The sequence below is a fragment of the Aulonocara stuartgranti genome (genome assembly GCF_965226115.1).
Source record: "Aulonocara stuartgranti genome assembly, chromosome: 17".
Lineage (NCBI taxonomy): Eukaryota > Metazoa > Chordata > Actinopteri > Cichliformes > Cichlidae > Aulonocara > Aulonocara stuartgranti.
The window spans coordinates 39355817-39380154 of record NC_138953.1 but is presented as its reverse complement, the minus strand read 5'-3'; the positions used below and the strand labels follow the sequence as shown (position 1 = coordinate 39380154).

The window sequence follows — 24338 nt, the reverse complement described above, 5'->3', positions numbered from 1 at the left end:
AAAGTTTTGTTCTGATCAATGATTTTTTGAATAATCTGAAAGGCAAGTTTAAAGAGACAGCACTGTCAGAAACATGGATGGATGAGGAAAGGCGTTGGGACTTTCACATTGATGGGTATGAATTATATTAAATAGATCTAATAAGAAGGCAGGAGGTCCGGCACTTTTTGTTGATAGTGATTTGAAATGTAAACGGGTTGAGTATATGTCTGTGGCTATTGCTGATTTAATGGAGTGTGTGACAGTAGAAATAGAAATGGAAAGAAAGAGGAATCTAATTGTTACTTGTATGTATGGGAGGCCTGGGACACTGATGGAAACATTCACAGATGTAGTAGAAGATTTATTGAGCAAGGTAAAGGGAAATAAGACATTCTGTATTTGCGGTGATAATAATATTGATTTTTTTTAAAACGTCCAATCATAAGGCATCATCAGATTTTTTTGAGTTATTATTTGGAAGAGGGTTCTACCCTCTGATTACTAAACCTAGTAGAATAACTGAAAAGTCAGCTACTTCAATTGATCACATTTTCATGAATTGCTTGGAAAGTAACATAAGTGATCATTTACCTGTTTTTTTTTTTTTTTTTTTTTTTTTTGTTACTTTAGATTATAAAATGACATGAAAGGAGGACGTGTGTGTGTGTGGACAGATATATAAGAATTAGAAATGATGATGCAATAAATGAGTTCAGGCAAGACCTTATGAAAGAAGATTGGAATGAGGTTTATGTAAATGACGCCAATGCTGCATACGAGTCATTCTTAAATACTTATTTGGTTTTGTATGAAAATCACTGTCCACTGGTATTATATAAGCAAAAGAAAACTACTGGTAAACCATGGATAACAAAAGGACTAGAAAATGCATGTACAAAGAAAAATAACCTGTATAGAGATGATATAAAACTTAGAACAAAGCCTGCTGAAATATAAAGTTGATAAAAATAAGTTGGTATTAATTATGAGAGAGGCTAAGGAAGAGTATTATAATAAATTATTTTACAAAACCAAAAATAATATTAAGGGTACGTGGAATATCTTAAAAAAACTTATTGGGTAATAAATATACATCTTTAAATTTACCTACTTACTTTAATAAGAAAAATAAGGTCGCACGTGATATGAATGAAGTGTTGAATGAATTTATTTATTTTTTGTAAATATTGGGCCTAACCTGGCAAACTTAATTAGAAAACAGGATGATTCAGAATGGAGAGCAGAGTGGTACAGTCTGTGTTTTTAGAGGAAATCACTGAAAAGGAAATCATAGCTATTGTAGCAGAATCTAAAAACGACATCCACTGACTGTGATGGGCGAGACGTGGTCATCGTAAAAAAGACCTTGGATTGTATAATCAAACCTCTCTGTTATATTTTTAATCTCATTTTATGCGGGTGTATTTCCTGACCGAATGAAAGTGGCAAAAGTTATCCCTCTTTATAAATCAGGAGACAGACAGTTTTAATAATTACAGACCAGTATCGTTGCTATCACAGTTTTCTAAAGTGCTTGAAAAACTCTTTGCACAAAGATTTGATAGTTTCATTGAAAAACATCAGCTGTTAAGTGAAAGTCAGTAGGGCTTTCGACGGAACAGATCAACAGCAGAAGTATTAATGGAAACTATTGAAGACGTTTCATCAGCAACACATCATAATAAATATACTGTAGGGGTCTTCATTGATTTAAAAAAAGCTTTTGACTCTGCAACACTACATCTTGATTTCTAAGTTAAGAACTTATGATGTGAGAGGAATAGTGTTGATCTGGTTAAGCAGCTATTTAGATAATAGGTTTCAGTATGTGCAGTGTTTAGCCGACTCATCTGATAGAATGAAAAGAGACTGTGGGGTCCCTCAAGGTTCTGTTTTAGGACCAAAACCTTTTAATTTCTATATAAACAAAATTTGTGATGTGTCAGAAATGTTACACTTTGTTTTGTTCGCAGACGATACAAATTTCTATTGTTCTGGAGAAAACTTGAAAGAATTGGTTAAAATTATGGTTATTGAAATAAAAAAATAAAACAATGATTTGATGTAATGGTATTCGGAAACCGTGTAAAGGAGGAAGCGATGGTATTATCTATAGAGGGAGTGATAATTGAAAGAGTGACAGAAATCTGTTTTCTGGGTGTAATGGTGGACGAGTTACCATGGAAACCTCATATTGAACATGTTAAAAAGTTGGCTAAAAGTATTTATATCCTGGGTAATGTTAGATATATTAGATTACAAGACAATGAGAATAATATATTTTTCATTGTTTCTACCTTATCTGAGCTATTGTGTTGAAGTATGGGGGAATACATACGTGACTAATATGAAACCATTATATTTATTACAGAAGCTTCGAGTTATGCATAATGTTAAATATGAAGAACACACTAATAGTTTGTTTATAAAATCAAAATGATTAAAATTACAGACATTAATTATTATGTTTAAGGCAAAAAATAAAACCTTAAGTTACAAAGTTTATTTGTATTGTGCGGCAGAAGGAAGTTTTATTTTAAGCATCAGTTTGTCGAACCACACAAAGGCAAATGTGTCCAACAGTCACAGGCATAAGAACAAATGTTTCTCCATTTAAAATCTGCTATAAGGATAAAATGATAAAGCAATATGAAGAAGTTGAAAATAACAGAATTTAATTGTTGAAAAAATGATCCTTTTAGTTTGAGATTTAGTGGTGTTGCTCATTGTTGAGTATATTGTTCTGTTTGTTTTGTTATGTGCAGAATATTGTCAGAGTGTAATTTTGGTTGCCTACTTGTATTGTCACAGACATCACAGGCAGGTGTCAGTAAGAATTTCTTCTTCTTCCTTTTCATGCATGGAAACAGTGTGACTTTAACTGAAAGGAAGGTTGTGTATGGGAAATGAATTATTGCTGTACCATGTGTGAAATAAATAAATAAATGCTGAAGCATCGCTGTGACATTTAAAATAGCCGTGCTTTTTATTTTTGGTGCAGATTTTCAGCCTGAAAACAAACGGTTCATCTGTTCGGTCTCATTCCAGTCAGACGGGCTCACGGTGTATTTTCTGTGCGCAGGTGGCCGTGGTCAGCGCGTTTGCTCAGACTTTGAGACGATACACCAGTTTGAACCACTTGGCCCAGGCGGCGCGTGCCGTCCTCCAGAACACCTCCCAGATCAACCAGATGCTCTCCGACCTCAACAGGGTGGACTTTGCCAACGTCCAGGTGAGCGGAAAACCTCACATCGAAAAGACAAATATTTGCGTTGCACACGGGAAGGGAATGTGTCGACACCGTGTTTGGGGTTTTGTTGCTGAATGTGGCGTGTTTGTTGTGTCTAACAGGAGCAGGCGTCGTGGGTGTGTCAGTGCGACGAAAGTGTGGTTCAGCGTCTGGAGCAGGACTTTAAGGTCACCCTGCAGCAGCAGAGCTCTCTGGACCAGTGGGCCACCTGGCTGGATAACGTGGTCTCTCAGGTTCTGAAGCCTCACCAGGGCAGCCCCAGTTTCCCCAAAGCTGCACGCCAGTTCCTGCTCAAATGGTCTTTCTACAGGTCGGTGTGGTTGACTCGTCTCCGTTCACACTTCCAGTATAAGCCGCCGACTGCGTGGTGTTTTTAGAAACGTTCTTTAGCTTGTAAAGCTCCCTGTAGCTCCTTGACGTGACATCTTTCCTTCTCTTGTAGCTCCATGGTGATCAGAGATCTGACTCTGCGCAGTGCAGCCAGCTTCGGCTCCTTCCACCTTATTCGCCTTCTTTACGACGAGTACATGTTTTACCTGGTGGAGCACCGCGTGGCTCAGGCCACTGGAGAAACTCCTATTGCTGTCATGGGAGAGGTGAGAGTGTTTAAAGAGCGAGGAAGGAATAGTTTAAGTTATGCAGCGACTGACAGTTTCTCATCTAAATTACAGTTCAGTGACCTGACCTCTATGATGCCTTCACTCATGGAAAAAGGTTCATCTTCATTTTTCATTTGATACAATTCAGTTTAAGTCCAGATGAACAGCATCAACCTTCTGGGTGCTGTTAGGAATGCATTTCACTGTATTGTAGTTTTACTGGTCACTGCTTTCACACTGACAGTCGCCGTGTGCGTCTCTGCAGATGCGTCTTTCTCAGATGAGATGAGTGATTTGGGCAGCGACGCCGATGCATCCAGAGGACCTACTGAACCGGCCGTGAAGAGAGAGAGGATCGAAATGAGCCACCCTCTGCAGGAGATGTGAGTCTGGTGTGAACGGGGTCAGACTGAGAGCCACACCGACCAGCATCTCACTCGTTTGTTTTTGTTTTTTTTAGGCCTTTCGGGTCGCCGCTCTTGGCCCCTGGGCCGAGCATCCTCCTGCAGTCAGTGTGTGCAATGTACATAGACAAGAGTGTAGCAATGTCAGCTCTCCCCTCACTAGCATTTATAAATACGAGAAGCTCATGGGTTGTTTCTTTTTACGCCACTCTGCAACAGGTCTGAGCATCTTTGTTTTTGCAGCAACTGTCAATGAGTGTGTGCAGTACTTTTCCTTTTTTACTGGATGTGTGGTGTTGGTGATTCATCCTCCCTCTTTTTGTTTTTAAGACTAACTAGCTGTGCCATAGTGTCATTTGAGTGCCTTAGATTGCTAACTTTGAGATGTCTGTCCCTCAGCTGTGCCTCTACCGCAGTATGAATGTATCGTCTCCAAACCTCAAACATTCGAAGCACCTTTAACAGTGATTATGTGTAGGTGTGCTCTCCTCGTTGCCTTTGCCGCAGCTCGTAGCGAACGCTGGGCAGGCGGGGGGGTAATAACAAGAACATGCAACCTGTAGACCCAAAGGACCTTTCTCCTCAGTTGCTCCCACCGGCCGAGCCTCAGCTCCGGCTCCGTGTGTCAGGCAGGACCTCGTAATGTCGCAGTAGTCGGTAAGGCAGGAAGCTCCTGCTGTTAGCTTGGCTGTGTAACACGTTGACCCGTTTACCTCAGTAGATTTCTATGCTGTGCCTCATTTGGCTCACGCGATGAGGCAACTATTTAAAAAACAAAAAATGAAAGTAGCCACTGTTTCGTGTCCCTCACCCGGTTCTTTTATAAAATGTAAATAGTTCTCCTCGTTCCTCCTCACGGTTTGAGTGTCGCGACGGCTCTGTGGCAGTTTACTCAGCTGCCACGCTGTCAGAACAAATCCACAGTAATCAGCTTTACGGAGACGGGACGTTAACCCCTGAACTGGAATCTGGACTCGCTCATTTCAAGACGAATCAAACGCCTCGAAACCAAAAACGATCTCGTGGGCGTCCCAGCCGACGCGCACTCCCCGAATCCTTTGACCTCACGCTGTTACCGAGTTCAAGTCTTACGTTTTGTTTGAAATAGAAAAATCCAGTGCGTTATTTGGGGAATTAATCCATAAATTATATATATATCTATCTTTCTATGATGTAGACAGTGTGTGCTTCGTGGCCTTTGCCTAATCTTTGTTCATGCTGTTACCTGGTTGGTCACATTGTATCAGAAAGAAATGCTTTGATGTGTAACGGATTAGACTGGCGTGTGTGATGAATCTGTATCCAATCTCAACTGTTCAATGTAATGAAATTTAATTATTACTGCAGCGCTGAAGCTCTCCGTAAGCTATTAAACTGACGTAAGGAAAAAAACTATAAAATCTATTTATATGGACTAATCTGATTTAATGGAGTTTTGTGTTGAAATTGGTTCTTTTTTTTCCCTCCTCGTTTCCCTCACAGAGGATTTTGTTGTAGCAATGGGAATCTTTGAATTTGAGTTTAAGGCTTTTTGTAACTTGTGCCTGTCACAGTAATTTGCCTTAAAGTGCTTTGGGAAGAATAATTTCTATGTGTACTTTGTAATGTTTTGTAAGGCTGTTTTAGATTTTTTGACGGAGGATTATTTTTTATTGAACTAGGTTCTTACAAGTATACTGAACCCTTATTTTTGTGTATTTTTAAACCTGTTCTTGACTACACTTTAACTAGCTTAAGGACAGATGACGGTCTGTAATAAACTGCATAGTTCAGCTGTATTTTGTACCTGGTCACAGTGTAATAAATCGATATAAACCAAAAAACCAAACGTTCCAGCACTTCTTTTATTTTTATCAAATCTCATCACAAACATCAGATTTACAAACAAGTTTTTTTTATAAGGTTTTGTACAAGATGTTTGCTCATAACTGACTCGATGCTGTAGAGATTTCATGGACAGTAAAGTTTTATTTTATTCACACTTTTCTCTAATTCAAGAAAAGTCATCAACAGCATATCTCAGTCTGCAGTCTTTTGACACAAAGGCGTACAGAACAACACGGACACAGATTTAATAGGAAAAAGTTTTCTTCCTGGACGAGGAGGACAGCTGAACGTACGACGGCACACGGGATAAATTAGAGAAAAGAATTGGTCCGAGAGCAGCAGGACACTGACGGGAGGAAGCGAGTTCCTCGACTCAGGCGCTGAAAGTGCAAAGTTCTCTGAACCTTCAGCGATCCCCGTTCAGAAACCTGACGGTCCTTTAGTTTGATTCACAAGGAGCAGCCCGCCATGTACTTCCCTGTCAGAGACATGAACATAAATGAATAATCAGAAGGCAGAAAGGAAGCCACACATGCAAAATGTTTAGATTAAGAAATCAAACTATTGAGGGGAAAAGAAAAAAAAGAATAGATCCTATTTTGTTATGCTATCCATAAACACAAAGTGGACTCGAACTGGAGCTTCTCTATGATATCAGTCTCTTATTCAAGCATGGAGCTGGAGCCAGAAATCACCCGGCTTAGCACCAAGTGTTAGCCTAACTCTAGAGATTGCTAAAAATGATGTTGTTATCAGTATAAAGACTAAGTGTAAAAGCGTACAGCTGCTGTTGGCAGCCATCGTGCTAAACTGAGCTGCTTTCGATTTAAAGTATGAGAACGGCGTTAGAAAGGAAATGCTTAACTGTCCTGCACCTGTATATCATCGGCCACAAAATAATATCAAAATGACAGGAATACTAATACTCGCATTATTTCCAATACAGATAAAAAGAAAATCTTAAAAATAAGTTGAATGGTTCTCAGGTCAGTGCTGGGGGCTTTAAACACAAAGACATTCCTCTGAAAACAGCTGGACTGGACTGAAAGTGAAGGGGCTAAACAGCCAACGTCCATGGAGGTTTAAAAAAATTACAACAAAGTCTGTCTCCTTGAAGCAAAATATAAAGAAGAGTGTTTAACGACTAACACAGCACTGTAAAGTGTGTAAAATAAGATGAAATGCCACCACCTCCAGTTTTATTAGTAAAAAGAAACCTCGTGAGTGTGTTCAGAGTCACCTGTGGCGAATCTCTTCTTGACCAGCGACATGCGGTAGCGACTGCCCACCAACTCCACGTCCATGCCCGACAGCGAGGCCCCAGAGCCCACAAACTGAACAGCCAGGCTGGGTGGAGGGCCGCGAGGGACCTCCAGGCACTGCCAGCTGGCACACAGAGTCCCCGAGCCTGGAATCACATCAACACACGGCAGTGATAAAGAGCAGGAAAGACCTGACCCTTTGAAGTCGGTGACTCTCAAGGTCCGTTTACCTCACTGAGACACACACACACATTCTCGTTTTGCTATCTTAGTGAGGACATCTAATTGACATGTTTTCCCTGACAAGGAAAAATGAAGTCGAACCCTAACCTAACTGTAGTAGTAAACCTCCAATTATTGGTCCTCACAAAGATGTCTGAACAGGACGGACACACACACACACGCTTTGAGTTCAGGTGAAGAGCAGAATCATTTTGGGGCATCTGTCAGATATAAAGTACAAAGAAGGGGCGGAGTTTCTTAAAACACGACACCTAAATGTTTACATTTGTTTTCCATGTAACAAAAGAAGCCTCATTTATAAATGAAAAACGTGGTTTTACAAAGAAGAGGGAAAACACCAAAGAAGCCTGGAAGTTGAAAGTAACCATGGAGCTCCAGAGTTTTGCTGACATCTCCTCATATCCACACGAGATCCACATTCAGCCGCTCAGATGTCTGCTTCGTTTGTGCCGAGCCTCTGGAAACGGGGGGACTGTTACCAGAGCTAAGGAGCAGTTAAGCGGCTCACCTGTTTGACTCGCAAACAAACGAATAAGCGAGAGTCGCAGAGGTGTGCGCGTTCACGTATGACGAAGCGTTCGAAGACGTACAAGAAGAAATGCTAGTTGAGCAACACCTGTTTATAAGACAGTCGGTGAAGCTAACTGATGACAGACTGTCAGGCAGCATTTATGCAAAGCTGCACTTTTACAATTGAACTCGTAAAGAAACAAAAAGGATTCGAAGGAGCAGGAAGGAGTTAAAGCAGCCTTTCAGTGCTTTGTCACCACCTCGCACAACTTTAACTATCAATGCTTTGTCCTGTGAAGTTTCCTTATCGGTGTCTGTGAAGCCCTTTGCTTCACATAGAGGTAATAATATATGATTAGAAGAATTAGGTACGCGACACAGAGGAGAGCTGTGGGTGTCGGGTACAAAGACGCACACGGGTGAAGAAAACCTTCAGCTTAAATGACTTAAATGTTCGACTTTCCCAGCTGAAATTAGAGCCGCCTCTCATTGTGTACCATTAATGTCATGCAATCAGTCGGCTCAGTATTCAGAAGCAGCTTCGCTCTCATTTTGTTCATCTCCACCAGACGGAGAAGCTGCCACGCACACCTCCGGGAGGAGGACACGGATGTTTGTGAAGTCACCGAGAGCAACGACTGTCAGTGATGCAGAGAGGAGAAAACGAATCGGTTAATGGTGTCGAGCATCAACTAATCGAGGTTTCTTGGTTTGATGGGGGTTAAAAACAGAGACGAAGGAAAGGTCAGAGCCCTGACCTTTGCTGTGGTTGGTCGGGGAAAGGTTGGGCAGTTTCCAGAGCAGCCGGCGTTCATCGGCGTTCCTGCGGAGGCAGAAAAAAGTCAGTGAGGCCAAAAACACTCTGAACCTCCAACCTTTAAACATCCTCCAAATGTCTCGGGTTATCGACCTCAGCCAGCCTATTAAACATCTTTAATACAGAAGACAACGACGATAACCGTTAATCTGGACGATGGATTTGGCGCCACCTGTGGCTGCAGCCTGTAAAAGCAAATGTGGTTTAATATCAAAGGTCACAGAAGTTAAACCAGCAGAGAAGTTGGCAGATGACTGCACTCTGACGCTTTTGAGCCACTTTATCAGATTTTCTGCTGCTGTCTGCAAACAGCCTGAACAGTGAGACTCTTGGTAATTTTACTGAGAGGATTACATGTTATTTATGTAATGAACACATTTTGAACTCTTAAAGAAATATAACCAAAGGAAAGACGCCCAGCTGAACTAAAATGATCCAGCAAACAAAAACTGCTGTGAGTCGCCACCCTTATGTCTCCTTTGGGCTTTTGGAGCCTTGACCTGACTTTTAAAAAAATAACTGGGGAAAAAAGCTCGAAGCTGCTGAAAGAGGAAAAATAGATATTTGCAAAATTCTGCCTAAATATGTATTTTACCTGGTTACTGTGTGTGGCGGGGCGTGGTCTGCAGCGCTGCTGTAGGGGAGGCAGACGCACCTGAGCGGCACCCGCAATCACGCCTCGCCGCCTTTACGTCTGTGCTCTCTATGCTGTTGTGTTGGTGTGTCGGGCTGTGAGCTGCAAAGCTACAGCCGGCTGTGTGCGAACAGCAGCCGTGTGTGAAAAGTGGTCAATAAAGAGGCATGAAGCGTGTTCATGCAAACATCGTCGGGTCTGCCGTGGTATGTTTACAACGGGACTTCTGCTCCTGAACCTCTGCGCACAGCGTCTGCAGGTCGGGGCTTTCATCTTTACGCAGGACTGTAAGCTGTCGTCTGTGAGGCGTGAGCGGCGTTTGTTTTTAACATAGTTCACGGTGGAGCTGCTGACATAATGTGGATCAGAAGATCCATAATTGGCCTACCTGGGGTCGAAAGTCTCGATAAATGCACGGCGTTTCGGGGGGTACACCGGCTTTCGCCAGTGTGACGCTTATTTTGAGCGATCAAAAAATAATAGAATATAATTTTATTTTTATATTTCAAAATCACAATAATCTTCCAATTTAGAACTACAAGTTAAAAAAGAACTAACATAAATAAAATACACTAAAGATAATTACTTAAAAAAAAACTAATTTATTTTCCCAAACCACGCGGCGCCGCACTAAAAGGTCTAAAGAGCCGCAGGTTGCCGACCCCTGCCCTCGGACCTGCCGTCCACATATGTGGACATCACATTTTGGGTTGTTTAGACCAAATTCTGCTCTACAACAGCCTGACATCTACTTACGAGGACATAGTGCCACTGTTCTATCGACAGTTTAAACAAATATCCTCATAAGTGGCGCTCAAGCAAAAAAATAATTCTTTGTTTTTACATTCATCATGTTCAGGTCTTAATGAGTTAATGAGGAAAATATGCTCTAATTGAGAAGCTGCAGTAGAAGCACAAGAAAGGAACATCCTGACATTATGGGGCTGTGCCTGACAATATTAGGATAATCCTGCACCTGTGTCACTGCACGGTATTTCAAAATCCCAGAAAATTTCAGAATCCATTGAAACCACTTTAAGTCATCTATAGATTGTATGGTTTGTGCGGAGTTGTCAGAAAAATGCTTGAGAGATGAAAAGTAGAACATCAGAGTGCATCATGCAAACTCCACACAGAGGAGCACTTCCTGTGAGGAGACAAAGACTATCGCTGCACCACAGCGGCGTCCTGATAATAAAATGACTAAAAACACAGAATAAACCATGATGTGTCACATTCGATACAAAAAGTGACTCGACATTAACAGGAAATATGGAGAGACTGGGTACAACTCCTAATGAAGCTCCGCCATTATTTCATTGGAGCGTAAGCCGGACGACGTTAAACTGACCTCCTGCCACGCTGAAGCAGTGGGAACGTTTAAGATTCGGCATCAACTACAATCATTCTTAGTTAGATACCAACCAGCCTACTGTTACAAAACCTGAATGCAGAACTATGAAACCTTAAAGACGGAGTCGCGTTACAGGACATGATCGTGTTGAGGGCCTAAAACAGCAGCACAGCGATGAGATTAAAAACAAAATCCATTTAAGAGGATTTCAGGGCTTTTCATGAGTAAATGTGTAACTCAGGACATTTTATGCATCCAGAGTCCTCCAGACATTTCTGTTTTCCTTCTTGTAGGGAGATCCAGCAGTAGTAGTGAAGTCTGCTAACCATGCACATATCTTTACCCATGATGCATAGTTCCCATACATTTATTACTTATAGCAGCTCTCAGGAAGTGTATATGCAGCATCTTTTCACTGTCCTGTCTTCAAACAGTCACAGGGCTACAGTGTGACTGAGCATCACCAGCATCATCGTATTGTTGGTGGTTGGTACTGCTCCAGCCTGCAGCACCAACCACTGAGCATCAGCGGTGCTGCAGGAGACCGCGAGCAGCAGCAGCAAGTTCCCACAGGAACTCTGAGGACGTCTCCTGGGCTCCGACTCGCCTCTGCTTCCTCTGCAAATCGATGAGAAGCACGAGTCCCGCCTCTAATCACGTTCTCCTTCAGCCAGGGCATCGCAGAGCGCGTCCTTCCTGGCTGCATCACCGCGTGCTACGGAGGCTTCACAACCTCCTTCTCAAAGACCCGTAAACGTAGAACCTCGCCGCCCTCCTTCGTGGACAACATTTTCAACATTCGCCTCGCCCCCGCCACCCTTCATGCTCCATTTTCAGCCTCCGGAGCCTTTGGGGAGGAGGTACCGAAGCATTCGGGCAAGACTGCTGAACAGCTTCATCCACCAGACTGTCAGAAGACTGAGCTCTGACCTCCCCCCCTCTGACTGTAGCACGCTCTCACACAAGTTACTGCTGCTTTACTGCAACCACGTGCACCTCTGTCATACCTGCTGCATCTCACAAGCTGCTCTATTTATGTCATTATTTGGATGTCAACGTTTCGCTCTTTCTTTGTCTCCCTTGGGAGAAATTTGCTTTGGACGGAGGGGTCACACCGCTCCCTATAATCACACCGACACTGTCGTTCTGTGGCCTTCATGAGGCGTTCTGGATGTTAAAGTAGAACAAAATTAGGATAAATTAAAATACGCCAAAGAAGTCACGTCTGCTCACCAGGAGGCGGGCGGCTGGCACTGCAGGTCTGTGGCAGTGTGGTCCAACGGCAGCAGCACCTGGACGGCAGTGAGTTGGGTGGAGGGCGCGGTGGCGGGGCAGCAGTGGTAATCCAGGGAGACCCTGGTCACCGTGCCGCTCCGCTGACACTCGGCTGAGAGCAAAAGAGGCGCCCGACCCGGGTCCTGAGAAGACACCTGAGAAAACGAGGCAAAGTTATTTTCTGGGTGTCACGGAGAAGCGGCATCCTCGGTTTCTATCCTGACCTGATACTTGAACAGCCCGACGTTGTAGTACGAAGCCTGCGGGTTGACTTCGGCCTCTCGCTGCAGGTGCAGCTGCAGAGCCTGCATATTGAACCAGAAGTCTCTGGCGTCGGGGTCGCTCTGAGACGGGTCGCTGAGGAGCATCGAAGACAGCGACGATAAAGACACGAGAGCCGAGACTTAAAAAGCAACAAAAAGATGGCTGACCTGTAGAGAAGCTTTTGATTGGGCAGAAAGTGATCGATCTTTGAGATGTTGACCAGTCTGAAGCTGAGCACGGGAACGTTGGGATTGGCAGTGAAAATACGAGTGATGCCTGCTGGGAAGGACATCGTGAGGTCACCTGTGATCTTCACCAAACAGCTGAGGACGGAAGACGAGGCAAGTTAATAAGTAAGCGCACCGTCTGCAGTTAGATAACAAAATGAAGAAATAAAGAGCGCCACGCTGACCGATTGTGCTGTCCACCTTTGAAGTAGGCGTTGATGTATTCAGTAATGGCTGCTGCTACTGGCCACGCCTCCTGTGTGCTGAGCGATATGGGACTGGGGCCTCTGGACAGATGCACTGTAGAGAAACATTGCTCACATCTCTCGCTCTCACTGCGAGGTTTTAACTGACATTTTTAGACGTGCCCGTGTGGCTTACACTGTCTCTGTTGGTGGTCCTGGTGCTGGAAGGGCAGCGGCGAGGCCTGTCCCACCCCGGCAGGGCTCTGAGCTCGGTTCTGACCCCCCCACTCACTGGGACTGGAAGAGGAGGAGGAGGTGAGGGAAGGGCTGGGCTCTGGCAGTGGAGAGGAACACAGGGACCGCGACTGAAACGCACAGCCGGGTCTGAGTTAGTGCTGCTAATGACAGTCTTGCTTCTGACATTGAACGGTTAAGCCGTGACCGATACTCACTCTCTCACAGCCACCGAGTCGACCCGAAGACCTCTTGGCTCGGGTCGCTCTCGCAGGAGCGGCCGTGACGCCTTCGGCTGTGTCCTGTCTGAAGTTATGTTTGGAGCCTTAAAAAAGAAACACACACAAAGTGGATGAAAGCGGATCTAAAGGATGAGACACGCTCAAAACACCACGCTGACAAAATCTTATTTGCACTGCTTCAACAAAGACTTGCTGAACACGAGTTTGTGTTAAGACGAGCACGAGTGATTGACGAGCTGGAAAAGTGTTTGTTTTTCTCTGGGATGCCGAGAGCTTTGTTTGTTTTGTAGCTCATGTGAGAAAAATTATTTTCACATTTGAATAAATTGCAATCGACTACAATCCCGACAAAAAATATAAGTCAGGCTGAAAAGTTCTAGCTTTGCATATCTTTGGTAAACGTTCACACAAAGCAACAACAAAACTGGCTGGAACCCTATGTTTCATACATAAGGCGCATTAATCAAAACAAAACAGTCAGATAAGTCAAACTTTACTCAGCTCATTCTTCTTGCTTCCTCCACTTCTGTACCATTGATTCATTAATGTTGAATTCTCTGCAGCTGCTCTATTCCCATGTTGTTGCAGTATATTAATGACTAACCTGGTATTGTGGATGGATTATCTCAGTTGTTCTCCTGACTGATGTTTGGTCCGTTTACAGCATCCTGCCATGCGATTGCATTTGTCCCTAACCATCAGGAACCCTCATGTTAACTTTTATCAAGTGGAAAAAAGTTAGCGTTCAACCTCCAGCTTCACTGTTTATGCTAACATAGCTGTGTCGCTAGCAATCACGTAGCACATCATTATATAGCAGCTAGCCCAACTTCAGTAACCCTACAAACGTCTCTGCTGTTTAGTTTTCTGTCTTCATTTATGTTGGAAGTGACAGCAGAGCTGTACGTTTGAACAGCTGTATAAATGTGGCAGCCTCTGGCGTGCGCACTCACAACAATGGCTGAGCTTAAATGGAGTCATGTGTGGACGTATTTTACCTCCACAAACAGCCGAGGCGTGGTTTGTGTATCGCAAACCTCGTCAAACACCTCAGAGTAAATCATATCACAGAACATGACGAGCGTATGTTAAGATGAACTGAAGAGGAGGACAGGGACAGGTGCTGCTAGGGCGAGACAGACGTCTCTCACGGAGTCCTTTAGTGCTGCAGGCAGGCAAGGTGTTCAAATAGCCACAACTTCAGTTTTTTTATTTCTATATGATGAATTCTACATTGTTAAGCGATAAGAACAAGTAATCTGATGTCCAGTAATCATTATGAAGCTATAATTTATAAGAAATAAAATGTTTTTGTGCAAAGTATCGGTCTCGGATCAGTATCGTCGACTCCACCCTGAATCTTACTTGGAAATCAGTGGTATCGCACATCACTACCTGAAACAGACGGAGTTTAGGACCCAGATGACTCTGCCAGGCTCCTGACTCCGACGATCCATCCGACCAAAGTCGGACTAAAACATTTGTGACGGATGTCTGAGCGCCGTGTAGCACGTAAAATCGGTCGAGGTCAGTAAGCACAACCAGAATTCACACATAAGGCGCGCTGTTGATTTTTGAAAAAATTAAAGGAGTTTAAGTGCGCCTTATAGGTATGGTATTTCAAAAAAGGCCCAAGATCAAAAGTACCTGCTGGTTAACTTTGTAGTATTGTCTACTTGGTTAAATGTGTTTTATCTCAGTCCTTCCGCTTAGCGTTTATTTTTCCCTGTTTTAATCAGACGCAGCCACCCTGCAGCCTCTAATGACCAATCAGGAAGGCATAACGTGCTATTAAATAATCAGACTGCATAACCTTCAACGTGAAATAAAAGGGCTAGCCCACCTAGAAGGGCCAATCACAGCGAGAGTCTGTGAAGCACTTTTCTTTCCAAGTGGAAAACAGCTGACTCTTTAATCTGTGAGCCAGAAAACAGCACAGGTGACACGAAGGTGTTACTAAATCCAGCATATGTGCATATTCATGCTTCATTTCTCTGACTACTCTGAGAAGAAACTGATTGCTACCTTTGTGACTAATTAAGGAGCGCCACAGACTGAGGCTGGAGGACAGCACGACTCTCGGCGTTTACTTTTATAATTAGAACTGGAAATGTTTTTAATACAGTCAGTAGAAACTTAAAAGAATAAAGCAGTACCCTTACGAGAGCTGACACTGCAGGACATCTGTGTGCTGAGATCCAGACAGTCTTGATCTTTGTCTGTTGAAAAGCAGAGATCCTCCTGGGGCCCCGAATGCCTCGTGAGGGGAGGGGCGTTCCTGCGCGGCTCACCTTCCGATGATCGGTGTTTTCTCCTCTCTCCGCCGCCACCTTCCCCTTTTCCGCTTGCTTCTTGTGATTTGGAGCCGTTGCCTTCACTAAAGGGGTTGTGGAGCGAGTTCCAGTGCGTTAGCTCCTTCTTTGGCTGAGCTGACGGTAAAGTGTTCGAATTGGCATCGAATCCAAGTCTGGTGGCGCCGCTGCCGCCGCCGCTGCCGCTGCCACCGCCGCTGCCGCCGCCGCTGCCGCTGCCACCGCCGCTGCCGCCGCCGCTGCCACCACCGCGTGGAGGGATCCCCCCAACAGCTGCCGCCAGCGACGACTGATGCGTCGGGCTGCCGATCATTGTGATTGCAAATGGGTCATCGGAAGAAATGGGAGGCGGGAGGCTGCGATCCCGCTTCCTCTCCCTCTCTTTCCGATTGCACGAGGAGGATGAAGAGGAAGAGGAAGTGCTTGGAAGTGTCTTGGTGTCGTTTAAGGTAACGGAGAAGGGGTCCCCTCGCAGATCCATTCCTCTGCCCTCCTGAGCAGTGCGAGGCGGAGGGCGCGCCCAGGCGTCCGACAGGTTTAACGTCTCCTGGGTGACGGTCCTCTCAAAGGCGGCGAGGAAGGGATCCTCGGGTGGGATGTGTTTGCAGTTCCACACTGATGACTCCATCTCTGGTGGGGCGAGGGACTGAGAGAAGGTGGGGAACCGCACCGACGAGGGGTCCTTATCAGGGGGAACTCGCGAGGGGCGCGACGGAGCGACAGACCAGACGGCGGTAGGGTCATCCTGCGGGTGAGGACTGCGTCCGGGGGAGTGGTCACGGAAAGCGGAAAGGAAAGGGTCCGACGGTCGACCCCGTGTTTGCTCTTTACTCTGCGATGCAGGAGGCCAGGCCGCCCAGCCTGCTGGTTCGGGGGAGGGTCCGAGGGGCTGATGGGAGGGTGAGTCGAGGCCAGAGTCCTCAACATTCTCCGGAGACGAGGAGTCGGAGGAGAAAGCAGCATCTGCCACACACAATCAACACATTAGTCGTGGGAACGGCGCCGAGACAGAATTTAGAGCTTTTATGTTCAGGTCGTCCAACAGTCCCGTCTCTCTGTAAGAAACAAAACACAAGCAACAGTTAAATGAAAGTAACCTTACATTCAGACGCTCCAAACGCGCTCCGCTCTCTGAGTTGGTCCCGGCTGTCGAAGCTTTTGGACTTGAAGGCCGATTCCAGCGGCGGTCCAAACAGACTGTCCGAGCCCGACGCTGTCGAGCTCAACCTGATGTAGCGAAGAAACGATAAAGAAAATCAGAGCGAGTGGCAGAGGGAGGTTCTCTGTCCGCGTACTTCAACTTCCTGCCAGAGGCTAAAGAGTAGCGTGTCGGGGAACTGGTCTAATCTGGCGAGCGTGTGCATGCGAGCACGAGTGGCTGTCTGTGATGAGACTGGTGGCCTGTCCAGTGTGTAGCCCCGCCTCTTGCCCTGTGACAGCTACCCTGACTGGGTAAGCAGTTAAGCAGCATATCGAGATTTCCACAGCGTAAAGGTGTGGGCCCAGTGCCACCCGGTCACGCGTATCATTCGCGCCCCTGTTTGAACTAAAACCTGCATCACAGTGGCGCTATTGTGCTGTCACATCTGTCCACAATCATATAAACACCGGCCTAACGCTACTACATTTTGCCATGGTAACAAGGTAGAAACAATACGGGCCACACTACCACCGAGAAAAACAGTCGTTTCATCTGAGCGACGGAGGCGAAAGGACGAGGTAATTAGACGAATGAGCCTCACATTTAAACGAGCTTGCAAAGGTAAAATGAGATGGAAGAGGGTGAAAGCTTCAAAGCGCTGCACAGGCCGTTGATGATGCCGATGATGCCATTTAACCTCCAAAACAGTGTCCCCACCCTGCTCACAGCCAGATTTAAAGCAGGTAGAAGATGATGTGAAGGGCAAAGGTAGCTTACCTACTGTGATCGGGGCTGGAGGTGGACCTGCGAAGGCCCTCCTGCTCTCCATCTGTACAGACACACACGTCATTACGAGACATCGGGACTAATCAGCAGCACGCTGTCCTTCGTCAGAGCTTCTCAGAGGCTGGGACGAGCTGACATGAGACTACATGAGACCCCCCCCCCCCCTCCCCCGCCAATATCTTCTCTGTAATAAATACCAGCAATTAGCCGGGTCTCACTGAGCTCCAGCCAGTGCTGCTGTCACTGCAGAGTAACGGCTTTAATCAGATGCTGATCATTAATCCTGCTGCCTGTGGATTTAAGAGGGAGATTCCCCACTGGTGGAGTGCAGCAGGTTGTAGACTCCCACTTGAGCCTAACCTCTGACAAAATAATGAACCAGTCTGCAATAAAACATGCTTCGGAGCACGAGCAGACTAACGACTGGTATGTGCAAGGTCAACCAAAGAAGAGATTTTCTGCCTAGATCAGATTTCTGATGATGAGTGCATCTAAAGTTTCCTCAGAGGTCAGTGTGCCATATGATTGCATTAGCAATAAATGTAATAAGGCTGTATATCAACAGTTACACACTACATAGAACCACTTTATAGAATCATATTTGTTTGCAGATGTTGGCAGCTGTCAGCAAATAGTTATCAGCTATTTTGAAACAAAAAAAGACTTTTTATCCATAACAGCAAATGAACTGAACAACAGAAAATGCCAATGCTATTTATGGCCTCCTCACAACAATGATAAGAAAAATAAACTGGGCCAACATGGCATGTTTGTTAATACAGAGACACACATGTTACTGTGATCTCTGGTCTCCCACTCAGAGACACAGGTCTCCGAGTGTCCAGCATTCAGAGGCTGCCTCAGGACTCATGTGAGAGAAAACCTGCTCACACAGACATGTAGAGCCAAATACTGTCAATAAGGCCTCTGCAATGTTCTGAAGACAGGTAAACTTGTCAGGTAGTGACGTCCAGCAGGTGAACATGCAGCTCCATGAACACGCACAGCTGTGGAGTCCAGCTGCGCTCGTAGTTCTGCAAACTTTGACCCCACAGAGTCGAGCTGTTCAGTTCAATCAGCTGCGTTTCGATGTTGCATTAACTGGCATTAACTCAGCCAGTTAATGTGAGACAACCAGCTGCTTATTAAAGCTTTCTGGTTTGATCAGAAAAGAAAACATTGGTCCAAACGCCTGAAAGTCCTGAAAACACATTGTGAATTCTGCCTCGAGTCTACGGATGTATCCGTGTATTTACGTGGTGCTGATGCTGCGCTGAGCCGACAGCTGCTGAAGCATTTGAAGTGTTGGAATGTGGAAATTTCAACATCGCTTGAAAAAACTGCCAGCTAGCAACGTCCCTCTCACCGGTAGGCGAAGTGATTTTTAGCCAATTACAAGTTGAGTCTGGTAGTTGGGGTTGTTAGCTAAGATGCCGTCATTAAGAAGCGGCACAACTAATGTGTGTATGTGAGCTAATCTGCGATGTGCACCGCTGGCCCGGCCATTTATTTTTTAATGCACCTTCTCAGATTAACTCACTGTGTGTCGTGCCCAGGGCTGGACTGGGACAAAACATCTGCCCGGGCATTTTGACTAGAGACCGGCCCCCCAGGTATTAAAGCCATAAAGCCTTTGAATGAAAACAGACGCTGCTGTGACAGTGATGTACAGTCTTGTTGGTATATGTATGATTTCTATACATTGTACATCAGGTAAAAACTTTGGTTGTGAGATTCAGATAATTATTTATTAAAAGCGAGACATTTTAAATGAGAATAAGAAAGAAAAGTATTTCTTTGTGCCCCCCTCTCCCTGTTAATCGACCAGCATCTGGCCGATCCACCACCTTTCATTGTTTATACCACTACAAAATAATAATAATAAAAATCGGCCCACAAAAAAGAAAGATCACCATCCGGCATTTGCCCGGTAGCCGGTGCGCGTCCAGGGTTGCCGACCCCTGACCTTAGACAGAAACACAGAGAGATGCTGCAGATACACAGATGATTCTGACTCGCAAAAACGAAGGACACCAACCTGAAAACACTCTTACAGATGTAAACAGAGACAGAACTGAAAACTATCAAGTGCCTTCACTACTCATTAATCTGTCCATTATTTTTCCCCAATAAGAAATTTATCTTTAGATCTTTATTGTTTATTCTGTGTAAATAAAGGACTGGACTGGATGTCTGGATACTGAAAGACTCACCCCTGCGGGAGGCAGCGTCCCCGTCTTCTGATCGGCCTCCTGCGGTACTCGAGTTTCCTGGAAACAAAGTTAAGAAATGGCACTTTAAACATTTCCCACTGCCTTATGTTACAAGCAGAGGTATTACTGCACACCAGCAAGGACTGGAAATGTTTTATTATTTATTTTTTAAAGCAGTTTAAATGCCAACATTCAAACTTACGGGAGAGATGTCGCTTGACCTGAAAGTCGAGACAGAGAGTGAGAAATATTCAATATATTGAGCTATGAAAAGGGTAGGAGCTGACATTCTGCTGGGTGTTTTTATTATTGTCAATAAATCCCATGAATATACCCAAAGGAACAAAGCTTTAGCTTCTTAATAACTTTGTGCTGATAAACAAAGTAGTCGTTTCCAAAACATGCTGAGGTTTTTTGTTCAAAGTTAAATGTGTTTGTCATCATATTGTCTCTTTGTGGAATTTACTAAGAGTACGTCTTCAGACTGTTTTGAGGAGGGTTAACGTGCACATCTCAAATATATCCTCATTTAAAGGAAATCAAAGCCAACCTGCTGCTTCGGCCCTCTGTTGGGTGGCAGCGTAAGCGCCCCCACGGTAGCTTTGAGCTCCTTCTCTGTGGCAACGGAGCTGCTGCGGTTGCTGCTGGCCACCGGTCGGATCTGAATGTGGAACTTCTTGGGCTCTTCGTCATCAAAGTCTGAATCGCTGGAGTAAAAGTTGGTCTCCTTCTCCTTGGAGCAGCGTGGAGGAGGGTCAAGGAAGAAACTACGTGATGGTTAAATGACACAAAGACTCTGCTGTTTTTAATTTCAGTTAAAATGATCCACCTGAGACTTGAGATTTCAGAAACACAAACAGGAAAATATAATTAAACCGGGAAACATTTCATTTCATTAAAATCTGAACAAAAACACAACCAGCAGCAACGAGGGGCCGACAGACGGACATGATGAACATAAGCAGGACCGCCGCTTCCTGCAGGTAAGTGGTGCAGAACTGTCAAACTGCCACTTCCTGCCACATCATTACCCACAAGAAAAGCCACACCCCCTTCCTCCTCTCCCCGGACTTCAATCTGCATATGAAAATGTTACGTGCACCTTCAGACTCTGATTAGTGTCTGCGGGGAGCTTAGTGGAGAGATGGCACAGGCAGGGAGAGCAGCCTCCTCACATCCACTCACACTGCCACCAAACATGAACGCAGCCGAGCCGAGGGGCGCGTCTGCGTCTACGGTTAATTTGAAAACGTCGCAGACGCGTTGGTTAAACTCCATCTCTCACCTTCTGACTACAAACCATTTAAAGATCACCGTAATCCTTCTCAGCTAAGGGGTCTCCCAGACTTCATGCAGTGATCTCAGGGGTTATAATTTGTCGTCACGCAACTTGAGTCAAGCTTTCCTTCGGTCACAGCAAGGAAAGAGACGTGAATCATTTGGAGCAGCGATTGTTCTTCCAGTTTTCATCCAACAGATGGTCCTCGTTATATTTGTGCTCGTTCACATTTAGACCCAAGACTCAACAGGAAGTTTATCGAGATTTAGTTGATCAAAATCGCCGTCGTTTACTCTTTTGGAGAGTTTCTGAGCGGTGCTCAGACTAAGTTGGAAATACTAACGGGGAGGGCGGGAATAAGACCCCCGCTAGACTTGAACTGTGGACACTCTGGGTCATGGTTATTACCGGGCTGCTAAATAAAGACTTTTATGACATATGGTGGACATTCATCGATTAAATACGGGCATGAAATTGAAATAGTGCAGACATAAAAAAGACAATAGAGCGGCTGTAAGAAGCACTCAGCCTCTTGGGTTGGGAGTGTTCGTGTGCTGAAACTGTTACATTAAATCAAAAACGTTGATGTTCCAGAGAGAACAGATTGCTACAAAATGATCTGAATAAACCAAAAACTAAATAAAAACTCCTGAGAGGGCGAGACACCGCAGACAGGTGACGGAAAAAAGATTACAGACGATTCTTTAGGACACAAGTTATTAAAAGTTACTCTGAGCTGGTGCCATCGACTCCCAGTAAGGTCACGTGTTACAGAAGAGTCGCCTCCACGTTTTCAGCTCATTTCAAAACAGTTTCGTGAACACTGAGGCTTTTCTGTGGCGTCTTCTTTGTTTGCCACGCATCTGGATCCTCAGTTATTCTTTATTACAGGTTCAAAACAGAAATATTCCTTAATGGTCTTTCCTGGCCCTGAATGCAGGAGGAGCAAAAGGATATCATTCTGAGTGCTGTCAGCTCGGATGACGAATCCTTCGTCGTCTACTTCCAGGGGGGAATTCTGCGGGAATGAATGGGAACATACGCGCACAGAGGAGGGAGAGAGGGAGGCAGACAGCAGCTGGATCAGAGACAAGCGGCTGATATCTGACACAAAGAAGGGTTTTGTCACACGGTGTAACTGAGCACGCCGACCTGCGCGCACTGAGAGCTTTCCATTAGTGGGAATAATACAGCTGAAAAATATGACACACTGTTTGGTAGTCGGTGACTAACTGCTGCAGCTGCTGTGCATTAAACACATTCTTGCCAGCAGCTCGCTGAAGCAGCAAGAGCACTTCCAAGTTTGACGGAAATCGTTTAAGCAAGGCAGGACGTCTGGGAGTGAAAGCACGATAAAGACGAGAGGAAATCCAAACTAATACCTCGCCGACATGGGAGCAGTTATTTTTAGAGCGCGGGCTTATTAAGATGATATTTCATTACACGCGGTTTCAACAAACAGACCTCTGTGGGTCTGAGATGACAAGTGTAACCGAGACCGCCGACGTGTTTTTGAACAGGATCGCAGGGAAAGACGATAATTAAGGAGCAGGCGAGTGATCTAGTTAATATGACGAGGTTATAAAAGTCACATTAATAAGACAAATGCAGCTGCAGCTTAACTGCAGTAAGCCACGTGCTGTAGATGTAAAGATCAATGATTTTACATTAGCACTCAGTGATTACACGTCGCAGCCTGCTGTTGGGCTCCGCGTCACCCGCTCAGCATCAAACATAAAATCAGTGATAAACTCTAGAAAGTTATACATGAAAAATGAGCCGTTTTTCTCGTTTCTTTGAGCTCTGCGTCAATGAGGTCGTGTTTGCGGCGGCGCTGGGATGTGTCGTCCAGTCTGTGAAAGCTCGGAAAGCTTTGAATGAGTCATTCAAAGGTCTCGTGTTTACAGGCAGAACCGATAAAACGTTGTAGAGCTGCAGAGTGGGGTCATCTTATCATCTGGCCTGCACCGAGGTGTTCAAGGTTAAATGAAAGATTTATGTGTTAAAAAAAAAGCCTTAGAAACTGATTATTACAACAAAGTACTGTGTAACATTTTTGACCTCTGACCTTTCCTTTAAGGGAAATGTGTTGATCTGAAGGTCAAAGTGTTAATGCTGTTATATAAAACACAACATACAGGGAATGATGCACGGGGATTCCTCAGATCATGTTACTTTGAACCTTTGACCTTTTCTTAAAGGTCAAATAAGGTCAAAGGTTCATAAATTGTCTCTTATCCTTAAAACATTCTGCTGCCTTTGTTTGTATTGGAAGCATTCAGGTAATAATCCAGGTATACGGGGATTCTAAATATAACATTTGACCTCTGACCTCACTTGTACATTTAAGATCTTATTTCTTCATCTCTAACGAAAATCTGGTCAAGAGAAAGAGAATAAACTGATCAGCTAGTTAGACTTAGTTATTCACGGCCAGTTACCTACAGATAACCACTGCAAACTTCTTAAAGTTCATTTAACCTCCTAGGACCTGCGTCCACATGTGTGGACATCTCATTCTGGGTTATTTAGACCAAAATACTCAATTTTGCTTTACATGGGCCTGATATCCACTTACGAGGACGTTATGCTGCTGCTGTTCTATCAAAATTTTAAACAAATATCCTCATACGTGGCTCTCATTTTTCTTAAAAACAAAAATAAGGTAAAAAAATAAAAAATAAATCTGGTAATTCTTTGTTTTTTCATTCTTGGGCCCCAATCAGCCCAAATATCAAAGAGAAATTTAAGATGCTGTGGAAGAGTTCAGGTCTTACGAGGTTAAAGATAACAAAACAAAATGAAAATATACAAAAAAAATTAAATAAAAAATAAACAGTTTACTGTTTGTTTACTTATTAATCTAATCATAACCTAATCTAACCTTTAAATAAAACACAATTTCATATCTAAACTTTAAGCAGCCACTGATTTAATTAAAGTCCATTGATCGAGAAACCAAACCTGTGTAATTAGATTACTCTCCGTCTCAGTCTGCTGGATGACACTGTGGCAGCGACCACAGGCCGAAGCTACACACCTCTGTTTACAGCACTTTGCGTATCCACCGAGTTGTGTACGCAAACACGTGCCCTCACGTGGAGCGCTGCACTTCCCCTCTGGCACAAGTTTGTTCCCAGAAGTACCGAAATAGACCGAGGAAACCCCACACCGTCAGGCACATTGTAAACACACACGCACACGCACACACAGGCCTTTAAACCTTTTGTGAAATACTCACCAGAGCCTCGGTCACAGCCGAATCGCTGCAAATAAGACGAACACGCAGGTGAATCAG

The 24338-nt window shown here is 44.5% G+C and overlaps 2 protein-coding genes across 12 annotated transcripts in view; one reads left to right on the top strand and one right to left on the bottom strand.

Moving 5' to 3' along the window:
- Positions 1-5024, top strand: part of rfx2 (regulatory factor X, 2 (influences HLA class II expression)) — a 29755-nt gene extending 24731 nt beyond the window's left edge. For all 6 annotated transcript variants that reach the window (XM_082511207.1, XM_082511206.1, XM_082511205.1 and 3 more), the window contains 6 exons: positions 3065-3214; positions 3334-3542; positions 3675-3828; positions 3904-3946; positions 4097-4214; positions 4292-5024. In XM_082511207.1, the coding sequence (XP_082367333.1) occupies positions 3065-3214; positions 3334-3542; positions 3675-3828; positions 3904-3946; positions 4097-4214; positions 4292-4460 (843 nt within the window). In that variant the 3' untranslated portion in view covers positions 4461-5024. The remainder of the gene's footprint in view (positions 1-3064; positions 3215-3333; positions 3543-3674; positions 3829-3903; positions 3947-4096; positions 4215-4291) is intronic.
- A 1041-nt stretch (positions 5025-6065) lies between these two features.
- Positions 6066-24338, bottom strand: part of fcho1 (FCH and mu domain containing endocytic adaptor 1) — a 64485-nt gene continuing 46212 nt past the window's right edge. For 5 of the 6 annotated variants that reach the window (XM_082511188.1, XM_082511183.1, XM_082511187.1 and 2 more), the window contains 17 exons: positions 24282-24306; positions 21998-22058; positions 20312-20505; positions 19964-19982; positions 19762-19818; positions 17540-17591; positions 16724-16848; positions 15466-16584; positions 13286-13392; positions 13030-13198; positions 12834-12948; positions 12589-12744; positions 12382-12514; positions 12116-12312; positions 8836-8900; positions 7303-7470; positions 6066-6540 (listed from right to left, as the gene is read on the bottom strand). In XM_082511188.1, coding sequence (XP_082367314.1) covers positions 6512-6540; positions 7303-7470; positions 8836-8900; positions 12116-12312; positions 12382-12514; positions 12589-12744; positions 12834-12948; positions 13030-13198; positions 13286-13392; positions 15466-16584; positions 16724-16848; positions 17540-17591; positions 19762-19818; positions 19964-19982; positions 20312-20505; positions 21998-22058; positions 24282-24306 — 2791 coding nt within the window. In that variant the 3' untranslated portion in view covers positions 6066-6511. The remainder of the gene's footprint in view (positions 6541-7302; positions 7471-8835; positions 8901-12115; positions 12313-12381; positions 12515-12588; positions 12745-12833; positions 12949-13029; positions 13199-13285; positions 13393-15465; positions 16585-16723; positions 16849-17539; positions 17592-19761; positions 19819-19963; positions 19983-20311; positions 20506-21997; positions 22059-24281; positions 24307-24338) is intronic. The other variant, XM_082511186.1, reaches the window with a different exon arrangement.